At 37.1% G+C, this 18,506-nt stretch overlaps 1 protein-coding gene across 1 annotated transcript in view; it reads right to left on the minus strand.

Annotated features, from left to right (window-relative positions):
• Nucleotides 1–16,740, minus strand: part of LOC113104720 (protoheme IX farnesyltransferase, mitochondrial-like) — a 40,823-nt gene extending 24,083 nt beyond the window's left edge. The window contains exons 1-4 of the mRNA XM_026266130.1: nt 16,609–16,740; nt 15,479–15,621; nt 14,935–15,211; nt 14,369–14,493 (exon numbers count right to left, since the gene is read on the minus strand). Coding sequence (XP_026121915.1) covers nt 14,369–14,493; nt 14,935–15,211; nt 15,479–15,621; nt 16,609–16,666 — 603 coding nt within the window. The 5' untranslated portion in view covers nt 16,667–16,740. The remainder of the gene's footprint in view (nt 1–14,368; nt 14,494–14,934; nt 15,212–15,478; nt 15,622–16,608) is intronic.
• Nucleotides 16,741–18,506: the final 1,766 nt, after the last annotated feature.

The raw sequence follows: 18,506 nt of genomic DNA on the forward strand, positions 1-18,506 counted from the left end.
AACCGCCTGCCAAGCTCTTCTGTTGTGTTGATGTGTACTCTTCAGAGATCACTGTAATAAATAAAAAGATGATGAAGTGATGAGAGCTGGGTGAGACATCTCGCGTGCGAGGGTGCCAACGCTGTGTGAATCCCCTTTGATCAAACGTGCCGACGATGTATGGCTCCACCTCAAGAAGTGAATCCCCTGGGGAAGGTTTGTTGTCTTTCCTTTGTCAAGATCCGTCTGGTTTTGACTCTACCTGTGTGGCTGGTGACATGCAAAGTCAATGAAGCCTCACAGACATGCAAACAAGTCTCACATGGGCAAAATACCTAAACCACAAACACAAGGACCTGAAAAAAGACAAACCACAAGAGGACCAATGAACCCACAAATGCTTGAAAGTCTGAATAAATATAAGGTAGCCCAAGGCTGACCAAAAGGATCACAAATTGTCCATTGCTCAAGACAACAAAATCCACTATGACTAGCACTTTATCAGAATGCAGGACTAACGCTGTATAAATGTAGCATTGCCTGAAGGTGAAAGGCAACAGTTATTGCACAATACAAGCCACAGAAAAAAAAAAAAAAAAAAGGATTAATTTTTTTTGGCCTGACCACCACTTTTGACTTTAAAAAAGGTCAAGGGATATCAAAACTGACACTGGTAGAGCAGATTACCCCCTCCGAAAGAAAAACTGTGATTCTGAAGACCTCAGAGAAATCGTATCGCCGTGACATGGCATTCATTTGGCATCTGCAACCCCTAACCCATGAAACACTTTCCTCAAGCCACAATAAACAGGATGCAGTACACATTATTCTTGGCTTCTTGGTGAGAAAAAAGTCATTTCTGAAAAGCAAAAGGGGTTTGGATGATTATCATAAGTTATTTAGGGCCTCACAAATAATGTCTAGTTATGCACGACACATAAGCACCATTATATCTGTGAAAATAAAAATGTTGTGATGCCCAAATTAAATTAGCATTTAAAACAAACAACGATTCAACTTTAATTAAATCTACTATATATTTCAAGCTATTCATTCATATAATTGATATAAATAAAAAATAATACAAATTTGAAAACAATAAATATTATACATTTTAAATTACACGAATATTAATAACAGGGCTCCAAACAAAAAATTTGAGTAAGGAGCCATTGGCTCCTATAAGAAAAAAACGTAGGTGCCAAATGATTTTTTTAGGTGCCACAGAATAAACATGTTTTATGTGTTTTATTTAAATTATTTATTTTACATTTTAACTTTTTAATCATACTGATGTGTTTATGTCTCATCTTTTGTTGACTTTATCAGCATTTTAATCCATCTTGTAGATAACCTTGGAATGAAGGTTCACTTCTAAATGCTAAATGCTAAATGTCTTTTCCAACTTGAAATATATAGTCATGCGTTGTTTATTACACAAAATCTGTCCCAATATCATGGACCATAAGCATCACTTGGCCTCTGAGTATAGTTTGGGGTCATCCTCAATGCATCCTGTAAATGTTGCCATACTCTCTTAAAAATAAAGATGCTTCATGATACCATAGAAGAACCTTTTTTACCCTGTCTAAATGGTTTCATAAAGAACCTTTAACATTTGAAGACAATAACAGATTATGAAAAGGTAGAAAGAGATTGTTCTTCAAAGAGCCTTTGACTGAATGGTTCTTTGTGGAACCAAAATTGTTCTGTGAAGAACCTTTTAAGCTCCTTTATTTTTAGGAGTGCATGTCTTTCACACTTTCAGTCTGTTTTTCTTAATTAGTAAAATTTAATTTTATAGGAGGAGTTGAATCATGTAGACATCAGGTTAAGTAAAAATATAAAAATTCAATAGCTCATAAATATAGCAAAATGCTCCTCTTTATAGTTATTTTTCTAGCTGACGGATGATGGACACCGAAAGGTTACTGAGGTTAATATTACGTAGCAATGTTAACAAGCTTTACACGTTTTCCGCAGTTTGAAAGTGTTGTACTGTAGAATCTCTAATAAAATAGCCTACCTTTTGGTGTTAATTCATGTTCATTATGTACTCTAGTAGTAAAGAGCAAGGTATGATAGGTTCACGTGCTGCTTGAACTGAGGCACTAGTCGCGATCGCATCGAGTTAAAAACATCTCAACTTTTCAGAATCCCGCAAGCGCGCACCGCAGGTCATGTGACAAGAACCAACCAATCAGCTTCATCCTTTCCAGTACCAACGTTGAAAGCTCAGCCAAGATGAAGGAACAGCTGATCATAGCTGTATATGGATAGCCATTTTTAAATAAATTTAGTAACAGGGCTACTGCAAGCGATTTTTAGTGCTGCAAATCCATTTATCCTTTACTGAAATTTACGCGTCTTCATGGAGAGAGCAGGTCATGGTTGCTTAGCAACGGCAGACGCCTCAGGAGCGCTTCTGCCCGAGCGCTTTGAAAAGGAGAAAGCGGCACGCCTAGCGTTTTCCACGCGTTTTTAGTCGCGATATGTGAACGCCCCCTTAAAGAGCACCAAAACTGTATTTATTGTTTGAATTTTATGAATTTGGAATAATTTTAAAGCTGATACTTTGTAAATTAAAAAAGTAACAAAGCACAAAGCGATTACTGGACAGCAAGTGCACTTCATATTAATGAAGTTCATGCATTAACAGAACACAGCATGGACTAAGATCTTATTAAGAAGAAGCCTTATGATTATAAATGAGAACTGTTAACGATATTGCCAATATCCACACAGATGACAGCTTTACTTGTTGTAGTTTGTTCATGAATGAAATAGACGCTGTTTTTTTGCACTTTCTCTTCAAGTCTCCATCATTTCTCTCTCTCGCGCGTTTATCAGGTGTGTGTCATCGCTGCTGCGCGGCAGATGAGGACTGTTTAAAACTCTTTTTCCCTCTAAAACTTCGATGCACATTCTCTCAATGCGCGAACATAACAAAAGATTCGAATGCAAAACAATCAGGAAAAAAGGCATTACATGCAATTTTTTAAGAGATAACATGTAAATACATAGGCCTAGTCGCCAGTGGCGACCTCAGTAAAAACTTCACTCGCATTTTAATATTTATGGTCGCAAATGCGACTGTTTTAGTCGCAGTTTGGAGCCCTGAATAAGCTATATATTAACATCTAAATTTAATATTACTTGAATTCCAATAATGTCAATATCATGAAAATAAGTGGCAACTTTTTGGGAATAAGCTTAGTAATGAGCGTTTCTTCCCTGAAGGAAACAAGTGCAAGGTCAAAAATTATGTGCAACCTTCAGACTTCATCAAATTGCAGTAGACTAATGCCGTAAACAGCCTGGTTGCTGCTAATGCCAAAAAAAAAAAATAATAATAATATTCCTAATACGCTTCTCTATTTTTAATATGCAAAAGAAAATGAAACCCAACCCAACTGGTGAACAAATTACAAAATCTAATTTTGTTGTGACAATTAGGGGTGCTCCGATCATGATCGGCCAATCGTTATGCGCATCTCATCAGTAAAGCCGGTTCTCTAATCAGCGCTTAATTCCATCAGGTGCGTGATTTCACATAGAGCAGCTGTTACTACACAGAGCCATGTTAATAGAGAAGATGCGCAAATCCACTTCATTTTCAGCGCTTATTGGCACATCTTCTCTATTAACAACGGCTCTGTGTAGTAACAGCTGCTCTATGTGAAATCACGCACCTGATGGAATTAAGCGCTGATTAGAGAACCGGCTTTACTGACGAGATGCGCATTAACGATCGGCCGATCGTGATCAGAGCACCCCTACTGACAATACCATGTTTTGTGGCTGACATTTATTAAAACAATGCCACGGCTTCAGCACTTGAGTCTATATGGAGCCTGAAGCGTAATATCCCATATTGTACAGTTTGACATGGACTAACACCATGCAGATTGCAGAGACCAGGGAAAATTAACTATTAAACGCCTGCCTCTATTTAAATATTCATTCTTATCCTGAACCACGTGAAATAGGCCATTGAACAGCCGGTGTGTCACTGTGCCATCTGATCAGAGATCGCCCACTGATTAAGAGTCTGTCTTTTCATGCCACACTCCCCAATGGATTCAAAGCTTACGGCAGAAATGAAAGCGGAGGTGACTCATCCCTATTGTTAAGGAAGAAGTGTTAAACAGGCTCTCAATTTAAGCATCTATTAAATAGAGGGATCACCTTGGTGTTAATCCAATCCTTAGACACGTTTTCACCTCCGAAAAAGGTGGTCTCGCTTCGAGGACTCATTCGCCGTGATGGCAAGAATGCACTTTCAAGGAGCCGGTCACATTGTACAGTGGAACCAATGTGATTACCGACAGGAATAAAAGATTCATAAATAACTGATCCAGTACAGTATGAACCCCTAAACGAACACCATGGGCACTTTCTGGGCAATCTTACCAGAGCGGTCATTAACATTTGGCAGTCTTAGCATACACTAAAATGTCAAAGACAAATGAAAAAAGGAAGAAGGGGATGTCTTTAAAGTGCTGCTCTTATGCCAGCCGGTCTTGCTTTGAGGATGCAACGGCAGTAAAACTACAGACCACAATGCCGTCATGCTGGTGGAATTTGCAACCCGTTTGAAAATGTATCATCTCTCACTGTATCTCATGGGACAACAGATAAAACTTCAGTACGGGGTGCTTCAAAACGAGACAGGCTGGTGTGATGTCTTAGGGGGCATCTGGTTTCAACTTATAGCTCCTCCAGAGGTTCTACACGGCAGCGCGGGACCCCTAATGTGAAGAACGATGGTAACACAGGTCCTGAGAGACAGAAAGAGCTGTTGAGAATGCCAGAGCTTAAACAGATGTGTCCAGAGAGGGAGAGCTTACGACTCAAAACTTTTTGGCCCAAATTAAGATTTGAAAGATGCTGCCAGTTAACATGAGATAGATATAAAAAATAGTGAATTGTAGTGGATAAAGATAATATAATTACAAACATTTATATATTACAAATATATAAACCAAGCATTCAGGGTCACACACTTCATCTATTAAAAGGAGTTACTAAGCAAGTGTTCACTGGCAACCAAAATTCATTCAGATATATAAGATCTGTTTCTGTAAGGGTAAATACAATACACAAAACAATTTGTAGACTACATCAATGTTAGATTTTAATGACCGTCATCAAAACACAAAGATATTCATTCCTTCCAGATATCAAGTTTTATGTTCCAATATTTCCCTCCAATTTTCTCTCTTGTTCTCAATCGGTTACACTACACTGCTTCTGAAGCAGCCAGCCTACGCATTCAAATATGGATTTAAAAAATGCATAGAAACTACAATAACTCTTCTGTCTATGTCACACATGATTAAAGGTGAGATGCCTGCAGTCAGAACAAGAAGCCATGTGGGATAGTGAAGGCCTTCAGTTCTCGTATCTACAGGAAAACATATAAAAAAAAAAAAATAAATAAAAAAACATTCTGTGCTGTCAGATATGGAGATGTGATTACTTGGCTGCCTTGTGATGGGTGCTGTTCTTGTTAAGGTCGTCCCTGAACCAGGACGTTTTCTTTATAGATTAAGCATTAAAATTTCATAGCAGGCCTCATTAGAGAACAGCAAATCAGTCAGAATTGGTACAAAAACACAATGACAAGCCAACGTAAATCCTCTTTTTAATCAAATCGGCGATCGTGTGAGAACTATTACTATTAACATTATTACATGAAGCAGAGACAGAGATGTTGGAGCACTTGTACAACCCTGATCAAACGCAGAACACGGGATGAATTAATGTTTTACAGAGCCATAAATTACTTCAAAGGGGTGATTTGATACGCCGCTTCACAAAGTCATGCTTTTAAATCTGCATCTGAATATCTCTCAAGAGCTCCTCATATGAAGTAGAAGGTGCAGAACCTCCTGAAGGTTTAGGCCATTATTTATCAGCAGGGAATTTCCAAGATCATTTCAACATGGAAAGCTCAGATTTAACTATGAATACGTTTAAATGTTTGAGACGATTAACGTCATTACAAAAAAAAAAATTCTAAAACTATATTTAAGCTACTGTGCTGGGATAGGGCTATTAAAAAGATTAAATAATGCAGTATAATTACACTCAGGTTCCATTCTGCTCAGACCTTAAACTTGTTCAAGAGACGAGATTTTTAATACTCTTTCTGCTATTGTCCAAACTAAATCTATGCAATTATGCAAGGTTTCTTAAGCCTGTCTAGTTGACTAGTCGTTCAGACAACCCACCCACTATTTGACTAAAACACATCCCTAAAAAAGGCAGGCACAGAAAGTGAGGTGAGGCATAGAGAAGGGGTCAAGGAACTAGGTGTGTTTTGCTTCAGCTTGTCAGACGCATGCCATCTTCTGACAAACCACCGCACACTCCCACAAGTCTATCCCAACAGGAGATATGAACCAAAACCACCACTGAAATACCAGGACAGGATTTACAAAAACAACACTGACTTGACACTTCTCAAAAAAAAAAAAAAAAGCAGTGGGAAAAATGTCCTTGATGGCAAGATGCTGCACAAGTAGTGTTTTCTTTGCTGTGGTCCCTTCACCCGACAGCTGATTTCTAACCTTCAGTTTGGGGGAAAAGCCTCTTTGGACCCAATTATCCAATTAAGGTGAATTCAGTGTAAAGTTTTTATTGCAATCAACAGAACAACCATGAAACTCTACTTAAGCTGACCTCAAAGCTACATAATTACAACAGCAGATTAAGACATTATAGAGCAGTTGTTCTCAACTGGTTTGGCCATGGGACCCACATTTTCCCATGGTCATCAAGCCACGGCCCACTTTTTAAGGAGATACATATATATATATGCTGCTTAAGCTGTTGTGTTCTTTCACATTGTTTCTAGATTGTGTAGAGTGATCAGATGCATTTTAAATATTTTCTTAAAGCTTAACTGGCCAAAAAAAAAAAAAAAACACACACACACACACACAAAAAAAGGAAATTTCACCATTTTTTGATCCTGACACAAAATGACCAGCTAATATTAATTGACTATTCATATCAGCAGCACATGTGAAAGTGAGTACTAGTCAGGTAAAATCACTATAATACTAATTAGATTGTAAGAGCAGACTGATTGTTATAAAATGAAGGAAGAAGCACTTCCAATCATTGCATTCTTTTTAGCAATGGTTAGATCCAAATTAACACGTGCAGCCATCATCCCTTTGCATCAAAATGGCCACATGAACAATGAAATTGCTACAAAGAATATTGCACATGAAAGAACCATTTACTGGATTATCAATAACTTTAGGGAGAGAGGACATCCCAGAGTGTCCAGCAAGCGCCAGGAACATCTCCTCCTGAGAAGTCAGCTATGGAATTGTGTCATCAGCAGTGCAGAGCACATTGAGGCCAAGACTTTTGGACAACAGCCTGGTGTTAATAAGGGCAGCAAAGAAGCCACTTCTCTCCAGGGACAGACTAAAATTCTGCAGGAAGTACAAGGACTGGACAGCAGAAGACTGTTGCAAAGTTTTGTTTGGGACATCTGAAAAATCAATTGTTTGCAGAAGAAAAGGTGAACGCTACCATGAGTCCTATGTTGTGCCAACAGTGAAGCATGCCGAGACCATTCATGTATGGGGCTGCTTTTCAACCAAAGGAGTCTGCTCTCTCATTATTATGGTATCAAAACGTCCTGAAAGAGTGATTTCTTCCAGCGATCCATGAGTAAGTTGGTGATGATCCATGCATTTACCAGCATGATGGATTGGTAGAATACTCGATTACTAAAATATTCGATAGCTACAGCCCTACAACAGAACATTGTGTCCCTTGGCAGAATGCAGTATCATCTTTGGCTGGCCATTGCTAGTGGATTCTGGGTTTTTACAGCATTCCTGACAGTTTCCAAACAAGGTTACACTGAAATAAGAAACCACAAAATCGCAATGTGACTTCAGGAAATACTCAAAGGAACCAAAGGCTAAAAGCTACATCCGCTGATTCCCTGGCCTGTCATTCTGGTCTCAAAGTAAATCTCACCCCAGTCACAAGTAAACACAAACAGAGAAGTACTCAACTGGCTCCTGAGATACCTGCTTGGTGTTTGATGTTCAATCCGCAGACAGCCAAGCATAAAGGGATCCACCTTAACTTTGATTTGTTTGTCATATGTTTAGTGGACTCTACAAGTTTGAAAAGGATCATCTTTGATCATGGAAAACCGCAAGGGGGTGGCAGGGATGCTTTATAATAGGGAGAAAAACTGGCACCACATCTAAGGACGTCATTCTTCTTTTATTTTCCTCTCTGGAGTTATAAAACCCCAAAGGAATGAGTTAACAGCAGGGATCAGTTACCGTCAGGTATGGGTGTGCCCAAGACCTGTCACATTACACAAGATGAGTCAGGAAGAATGAGATCAGAGAGTTACTACTACAATGACCACATGGCTTGTGATTTGTGGCAGCGTTCTATCAGCTGCTGGGTTTTACTGTGAAAACAACAAAAACAAAGCTGGTCTTCACATCACACAGATGGAACCCCAAATTAAATGCAATGCAATCAGAATGGCTTTCATTAGCCGTGTGTAATACAAAACTGTGTCAGTAGGGTATATAAGCACCAGAAATTTGTCTTCGTACAAGCCGCAAGCAGATTCGATGGCAATCACGTCATAGTTTCTGCATGCATACACAGCTCTAAGACTTCAAAAAGTGCTTGATGCTACAAGAACAAAGAGACACAATGTATACAATATGTCAGTTATTCTGTTGGACTGTATTTGCACAGCGCAAACAAATCTACCATCAGGAGCCCAGAGTAATTTAACCAACACTTGCAAGTTAACCAACACTTACAAATACAATAATAAACTCTGCATTACAATTTCTAGAGGAAGAAGCTTTATTGCAAAGCAACTCCAAAGTGACATTTTAGCTTTTTTTATTTATTATTAAAACCCATGAATGTATTTTGCATATGATGTTTGGGCAGTATGGTTGTATAAATGCATCAGTTGGTGAAACTGTTGCTAAACCATCGACCTATTGGACCCATAATAAGTAGGCAGGATGACTTTAAATGTCTCTAAATGCAAGAGACACGATAAAAACTTAAAACCTAATTTAATGTCCAATTTCCAATAAATTTAATGAAATGAAGTACTTAAATCACCTGTTAACCCAAAACTATGACATTACCATGAATGACTACTAGGGGTGGCATGGTTCGCTGAAAAAAATCCCAGAACCGTTCGGTTCACCACACAAGGTTCGACGCGCACTGGGACCGCGGTTCAACTTAAATTAATCTGTAATATGATTTACGTAAAACAAACAGGGTTCATCCCAGACATTACAACAGCGATGAGAAAAAAAAAAACCCAGGACAAACCATTCACTCTTGATCAATATGAATGACTTATGCTAGAATATGAGCAGTCATATATTCCATCATCACCCCGGGTGGTATGACCTGAACAGCACACGTTAATATGTATTTAAACTAAACTCATTTAAGCTCAGTTCAAACATTTAAAAGCCAGAGGACGCAAGCTCGCGCGCGCAGTGAAAAGAATTGTGCATTCGCTCATCCGAAGCGCGCAAACCCGCGCCTCAGAACGTGCGCAAATATTAAGCTCTCTCTGAGTATTGTTTAAATGGACAAATTCAGACAAAAATTATGTACAAATACCAATTTGGGAGGTATACAGCTGGTGGAATGACCTCCCAATCTCAATTCATACAGCTGAATCTTTGCTCATTTTCAAGAAACATCTAAAGACTCATCATTTTCGACAGCACTTAACCAATACTAGCACTTTTCATTTATAAAAAACAAAAAAACCTGGCTATGCGTTCTATACTAGACTAACTGAGACTTGTCATGGCACTTGTATACGGTTGTTGTTCTCTTGTTCTCTCATTTGTAAGTCACTTTGGATAAAAGCGTCTGCTAAATGATTAAATGTAAATTAAATGTATCCTACAGCAGACATAGCCGGCTGACCGTAGGACTACTGTATCAGTGCATCCTCTTAAAGTGACAGTCTTTATGTTAATCGAACAGCAACAACAAAGAAATCACTCACTGCTCTTGATTAAAAAGCTTTTATAACTTCTATATCTTTACTGTATTTATCTGTGCTGTTGCTTGTAGTTGGATAGTATATACTTTTTTATTAGAAAATATAGTTTTTCTATAAACATAGCACATACCGAATTGTACCGAAAACCGTGACTCTAAAACCGTGAAACAAACCGAACCGTGAAAAAGTTGAACATATACACATATATATATATATATATATATATATATATATATATATATATATATATATATTAGGGCCGGGACTCGATTAGAAAAAATCTTCTAATTAATTAGAGGTTTTGTAATTAATTAATCGAAATTAATCGCATAAAAAAAATTTGATCTGAGAACAGTGCGAAGTAATTTTTTTTCACATGGATTTATAGTATACCATTGAATAATGACTGAATACATAAGCTTAAGCAACAAAATATTGTTTATTTTTGTTCAACCAAGTCTAGCAGACCAGTGCAATTTTTGCCATTAAGTGTAGCAATAGCATATTTAGAAACAATTTAAAAAATAGTACATTTCAGAAATTCAGGTAGCTTATAGGTGCTGGAACCTTCTGTAAAGTGTTTTTTAAGTAATACACAATACTGTCAATTACATTCAGAACATTGGAAACCCTGACTATTAGAAAACATCTCACTGTTGCTTCAGAGGCCATAACATACTAAGTCCAACTCTCAATAACCTTAACAATACAATAAAGAGTTCAACATAAACTGCCAGTTGCACCAACAAAATAATACATAGTTCAACATAAAGTGTAAAATCCACGCTAGCTGCAATATGTTTTGCGTTGAGGTGATACTTGAGGTTCGATCATGTGCTGCGGTGATATGCGAACGCTAGTTGGTGCTTCAGTATAATTGGTCCGCCGAAACTCATCCAGTGGGAAACGTTCCGCGGTGCAAAAATAAGTTATTAAAAATGCGGCAAATTTTTTTCTGTAACTAATTAATCTTAATTAACGCGTTATTTTTTGTTTAATTAATTAATCTCAATTAACGTGTTAAAGTCCCGGCCCTAATATATATATATATATATATATGCACAGTTAAAGTCATAACACTCATAGCGTGATATATGATTTTGGTCATACCACACACCCCTGCTGTTAACTATGACACACTACTAAGGCTGCAGTTAAATGTGTAAACATCCACCACGCAAAAACCAAGGCTAGACACAGACTCTTTCAATACTGTACGTTTCTATACATACATGTGAAGTGAAGAGTCCATGCAAATGCAGACCATTTCCCACAAGAAAGCCGGCACCACGGTCAATGGATTAAAAGTCCTATGAAGCCACAGAAAGTCTCGGACTGAACTTTCAGAAACACTTGCGGAAGTCACAAGGCCATCTAGACAGTACATATCGGAGTAATGCATTAGAAATATCCAAGTTCCACTTAAAACTAACATCTGATACCTGTGCTTCAACAAGCTTTTTGTCATATAAAAGCACACGTGATTGATAAACTTGTTCTAAGTAATCTTTCTTTCCCCACTGATCCTGTTCAGTTAGAACTTCAAAGACGGCACATCAAACACAACAAATTTACAGAGCGCCCATCTGTCCGCCTTCACACGCGCCCTGTTCAGCCGTTGCCTCTGCCTCTTATACCTTGTCTCCATTTCATTGTTAAACACACTTAAAAACCAGGTGAACCTTGATTTTAAATTGTGCAAAGATGTCAATTATAGCTAATCAACCTTTTCTTCATCTCAAGGACTTCCAAAATGACTTGGCTTCTTTGGATGTAAGATTTCTTTAAACATTTCATGCCTATCCAAGTTATTCCCCCATGTTTAACTCATCTATGAATTACTCATTTAGTATCAATTGAAATATGCAGTCTGTTGTAGATTTCAAATAAATGCTACTCATTTGAACTTTTTATTCAACATACAAAAAATAAAAATAAAAATGTTTCCACAAAAATATTAAGCAGCACAAATGTTTTCACCATTGTGACACTTAAAACTGGAATGACTGCTAAAAAATTAGCTTTATCACAGGTAAAAATGACATCTGAATATACATTACAAATTAACAGTTATTTTAAATAGTAATAATATTCCAGTACATTACCATACTTATGAACAAATAGGCCTAAATCAGGTAGAAGTGGATAAAATGTGGTCAGAACACACCTATGCGATTTAGGCCCATCACAAAAAAGGTTAGCGATGAGTTATGTAACGTCTTATGAAGTAATTTGAATGGTTGATGCATTTACGCCCAACCTGAAAAGTAAATATTTGCTTATTGGTTTCTGCCTCATCTTGGCCTAAGGTGAGAAATGCCACTACAGAGTAAAATGCTCCAAGTCTAGGATCATTCTGTAAAAAATTGCTTGGCAGGTAAACCTAGCCAGTGGGGCTCGACCCAGTGCTGTGAACATGACTTTTACAGGCCACACCTGTGTTTTGGTCAAGGAGCTACAGGCATTACAATGGGTTGATGCAACAGTCTTCAGTTTGTTCTAATACTCTTTAGTCACGAAGAGCCTTACTGCACAGAAAATGCTTCGCTTGGAGCAGAAAGCTGATTACGGATTGAGCAAATCAGAGCATATGCGCACCTCTCGCTCTCTGCTTTTTCTCATTCCAGCTCAGCGAATGCTTTCATCTGAAAAACATCAGAGTGGCACAGCTAATTTAGCCTAATGTATTTTTTTAGATGCACAGCAGGAGTGGAATGGACTCTACAATTGGCTCACTTAAGCTCAGATTTCTTTTCTTTCTCTCTAATCTAACGACAAAGTGCACTGTGAGAGCGCATATCTAGTGCTTGTGTCTCCTAAAACACAATGAAACTCTGCTGGCCATTGCAGGACTCACTGAAGTCAAGCCAATGCAGCAATGAGACTTCATCCATCTAGCTGTACACAAGCAAAACAATAGACAAATCTACAGACCACCAAGTAGGCAATTACTCTGGCTGGAATGCTTGTGCAGAGTTGAGGTTAAGTACCAAAACTATCGGGTAATACATTTCTAAGCATCTACAACTGGATTTGTGTGGTCTGCTGTGGGCCTGCATCAACACATGTAGCCAAACCCAGGTCATCACATTTTTTAAGATGTCAGATGCCTACTTTTGCAATCATGGATAATAAGACATGGTAAAAGCTACAATGTAAGTACAGTTAGTGTGAAAGCAAGTGAAATATCTAAAAAAAAAAAAAAACTCAGTCTAGTTCCATAAAATTCAGTAGGCTGATTTCAGAAATTAATCTAATCTCACATTAGGCTTTTAATTAGGTTAATCTCATGAAAACTGAATCTCAAAAAGAGTACATATGCATGGAGTACCAGTTCTGCCCATGCAGAAGGTAAAGAGTGAGATTTCTGATTTGTGTTACTATATAAATATAAACTATAAAAATGGAAAAAACTATTCAGAAGCATTCATTGCTGGTGTGACCAACTGAGAAAGTTAACTCAATATTTTTAATGATGATCCATTATGGCATAATGTTTCATGTATATGCACACTGTATAAAGACATTGGTGGTTGTAAACATGTTACAATGGTAGACAAAAAATGTAAACAGACTGTGGCCACTATTATGAAAATTGGAAATACTGAACTTCTTGTATTTTATATGTACAATAAGCAGAATAATTGCAACATAAAAGGGAAAAAAATGGAGATAAGGCTGGAAAGCATGAAGCTTGCAGTATCAGAATGCCTGTCTATCAGTCAAATCCAAAGCAAGACGCAACACGTTATGACAGCGACATCTCAGAGAGTCTGACAACAGTTAAATTTAAATGATAAATTAATGAGCGATTGTTACAAAAATGTGCCTTAACTACACTAAACACAGAAGCTCTAACGTGAGTGAGGAGGCACTAGAACAGACCTCACTGGTTCTCCCACAACACATGAGCACATTTGAGCTTCTTATTTTCCTTTTAATTTCAGTTAAAGACTAAGGCGCACACACCCACACACACACACACACATACATATATATATATATATATATATATATATATATATATGTATTGTATTATAAAAATAGAAGTAATCTCAAAATGTCCATGTTCATGGTAATTAATCAGTCGTCTTTGATTACTCAGTCACAATATCCAAATGTACAATGAATTTCAGATCTTAAAGTAAACAACATCAGACATGCACAGCTTTTAATATACACACACACACCCACGTGTGCACGATGAAGTGGTCTAACACTTGCTAGCTTGCTCCAGCTGGATGTCAGATCACTCAGCTTCGTGATGTGTTTGGTCCAGTCACGTTCTGCTGGGTGTGAAGTTATTTTATGAATGTGCATGGGGTGACTGACCTGATTGATGGAATTGGCTGTACAGGAAGAGAGAAACGTTCCAACTGAAGCCATCAAAAAAGTGACAGGGTCAAAGGGCACTGGAGCCATGGCATAGCCAGCAGCTGCTGTAGTAACCACAAGAGCTACAGAGAGAAAGAAAGAGCGAGGTTACAAAGTAGCTTATTGGTTTAGTTTCTCGAAAAATGTAAATGACAAAAGAAAAATTTAAATAATGAACAAATAACTAAAAATAATAATAAAAAAAACGTGGAATGCTCACCACATAAAATATCATCCTTTTCGAAAAAGCCAAAAAAAAATTCAAAAGATGAAAACTGCCAAAGGACTTAATGGGCTAAGACTATTTATTTTAAACTGATTACATGATTAACCGTAAGCAATTAAATTTAATAATCTATCACTATACAATTCAGTCCTTTCTTTTTTTTTTGTATCACATTTGACTTTCCATGAGCTTCACGATCAGCAGTTTAGCTCAGATTACTGCATAAATAACTACAAGTTTAACTAATAGTATCTTACATCACAATGTGACTTTCATTCATACAGAATACATATCATACCTGTTAATTTAATTTTGGAGAGACGTGCGTAAATCCCTGGTAAATCACTGTAGTCGACTTTCAACTCCTTCCACTGCCGGGCCTCCAAGCGGGCTGCCCTGGCCGCTTCTGGTTCAGCCTGGTCACATGACGGCAGCACAGTACCTGGTTCAGGCTTTAAGGCTGGGATCTGCTGAATGTGACTGACCACCGAATCATCTCGGTCATCCAGCACAGAGGCAACGGGCTCCTGCTTGGGTCCTGCTCTCTGGCAGAGACCACTGCTGCTCTTCACATACTGAGGAAAGATGGGGAAAAAAATGGTTAAAACATTGAATATCTATTGGACTGATTTATATATAGATACCCACTAATTTAATTTGCAACAATTTAAAAGAATATCCTCCTGCAAAAGTACTGTAAGAGAGTTGGATCAAAAAAGACTAGATAATAATTACAGATATCAAACATCAATGTCTGTAAACAGATCATTTTAGAGCTGAATTGCCTTCGCCAGTGTATTACTGGTTCTGCATGCATAAAGGCAGCACTTCACAGCCTATACCTGTCTCTTGAGGAAGCAGAAATGCTGGAACGTGATCCATTCTGCTTGATTTTTCCTGCAGAGTTGAATCAGACTCCTGACGCTCATGTGACTTCTAGATGCATTTGCTATGAGCTTCTGCTGCACACTGACACCAAGCAAACCTTCAAAAAGAAAAGACAACATTCAATGTTTTGCTTTTGCCACACACAAGAACAACACCAGCAAAAAACACAATGAAAAATATTAATTGAAAAATACATTTTTTTTTTATAAAATATTATTTAAAATAAAATAATAATCAGTGCTGGAGTACAATACAATAACATTAAAAACACAATATATTGAATATACACGAAAATGTATTGCCACTTCATGCGAAAATATCATATTTGCTAACAATGTTTTAAGCTCTAATTGGCTTTTTACCTTTACCTGTGTACAACAATACCTTTTGGAGTAATTTTTAAAGTGAGAAAAATATGAAGTTAGACCATTTAACTTCATAAACGTGAAACGTTCCTATTGAAATTATCAAATACATAGGATGTTGCATTATCTGTATCAATTCCATGGTCACTGAAGTGTATCACTTTGTCAAATCAACTAAATTTACTTAACCTAGAAAGAGAACTGACAACCTCCCTGTGACGTCATGCCAAACAACACATGGCTTCAAATCAAATCTGACACCTGCAGTACTCATGATGACGGACACAATACAGCAGTTTTTCAATTATAATATATATATATATATATATATATATATATATATATATATATATATATATATATATATATATACAGACACACACACTCACACACACACGCGCGCGCGCACACTATATAAATATATTTCAATTATACGTAATATTCTATATCTCTGTACACAATCACAAAGCTTTTATATATGTCAAATAATGTGCATTGCAAGTAAAATGATGATTTGCCGAAAGCAAAATGTGTACAAGTAGTTACTGGGACCACTCTGAAGAACAGGTCCATGTCATGTAACTGTTGATATTTTAAGGTCATACTGCTGCAGTAGCAATTCAGTGGCTAGGCTAACCGACTAGCATTATCTTAAAATACCACCCCGGAAAAAGCGAAAGCTCACATACGCTTCATTAACATAGTATAATTAGTAATACCATAGCGCGGAAGGCATTTCCAGACTCCCGACAGTCTGCTACATGGTGTTTTGTACATGTTCTTCAAGCGAATGACCGGCTGCCGGTGAGTCCCCTTCACATGTTGCAGCGCGCCATCTTGACCTCGCTCGGAAGCGAAGTGTTTCCTGTGACGTGTTTCCTGCTGGCTGTTGTAACAAAGTACAGCACGAATCTTAAGTTATAGACATTTGAAAATCCTATGAAACTATCTGAACTGTTATTAACAATAAACAACAAACCCAATGAAGGAAAGATATAAATGAACGCATTGAAAAACGTGTTAGACATGTGAACAACAGTAGTGTGAGAATTATTATAAGTTATTTGCCAGCACCTGTGGCCTTGTCTGATTTGATAGATTCTTATTCTATTATCTTTTTAATTCTTAACTTATTCTGCAATAACGATGGAAATGTTCAAAAGCTTTATTTTAGTCAAGACTCTTCTGAGTTCCAGAAACAACTTTTTTTTTTTTTTTTTTTTTAAATCAAATTTTCTTTAAATCAAAATATTAAATAAAATAGATATACTTACCTAGACCTGCAATTGTCTTCCATCTTATTGCATGTTTTGTATGTGATTCATAAGTTCCTAATACCGTTACAGTGTTTGTAACTTACAAATTGATGATTCAGCCTACTTTGTGAGATACTGTTCATGCTATCTATTAAAGATCTCCTAAGATGAATAGACATTCCTTATGATGCTGCATATCTTCCCCCAGTATTAAAGGTCTGATGGTTGAAACCTGCCATCCAAACCCATTTCCCTGATTCATCCTATTCATTATGGCCAGCACTCCCATCCTCTCCTAGCAGATTAAATGATCTAATCTCACCCCCTATCCAAATGCAACCCTGATAAATGTCAGCAATGCCCAGCGGTATGTTCTAACAGCCACAGATCATGAGCTCTATTCAGCTCCCACAGACAGGAATTGTGCAACAAGACAAGATTGCAGCTTTGACCTTGTGAACTTTTGTTGAGAGCTGTTTGATTTGAGGTGCATGCTATTGTGTTAGTAGGATTTGTCTGACTTGAAATCACACAACAAGAAAAGACTAAATGAGCCTGCAGCACTTTACAATAGTATAGACTCTTTGTGTGTGTGTGTGTGTGTTTTGAGATCTTGTGCATGTATATAAATAAAATACATGCATTTACCTATTTAAAGCAGTGTCCTAAAAAAATTATTTGATGTTTAATTTGTAGTTGTTAGCATTTATAACAAGTGACAGACAAATGAATTTTATGGCTGGATATGGACAAAAAAAAAATGTTTTTGTTGTTGTTGTTTTATTTTTGTTGCATTTTTACAGTTGTTGTGCAGTAATGATTGAATTGTTCAAAAGTCATGCCTTGCATGTCTTTACTGAAATAACTTTAAAATTACCTAAAATAAGTCTAAATTATTCACTGATAGCTCATAATAATATATAAAAATAATAAAAGAAAAGCTTTTTATTATAAATAAGTAATACAGCATTCAAAAATATCAGTGAAATATTGCTGTGCTAAACGTATTTTACCTTATGACGAAGTACAGAAAAGCCTCAGTTCAGCCGGGTTCATTGTTGTTTTGCTCCCCAATTTGCAGCAATTCATATAATCTGATTCCCCAAGAATAACATCATTTGTGTGCTTGTTGACAATGCACTGAACAGAAAAATGAGAATGAGAAAATAAGATCAGGAAATTGTTTGTTTATTATAATAATGTGCATAGTGTAAAATCTGATGGGACACTTGCACATTATCGGCAATATATATTTGTTTATAAGAAGAGACTGTAGAATGCGTTTAACTTGAGTTGACTGAATTGCCTTCGCAAAGACAATATGGTAAACATGGTTCTCACTAAGTCCTCAAGTGTCATTT

The sequence above is a fragment of the Carassius auratus genome, chromosome 1, assembly GCF_003368295.1.
Source record: "Carassius auratus strain Wakin chromosome 1, ASM336829v1, whole genome shotgun sequence".
NCBI lineage: Eukaryota > Metazoa > Chordata > Actinopteri > Cypriniformes > Cyprinidae > Carassius > Carassius auratus.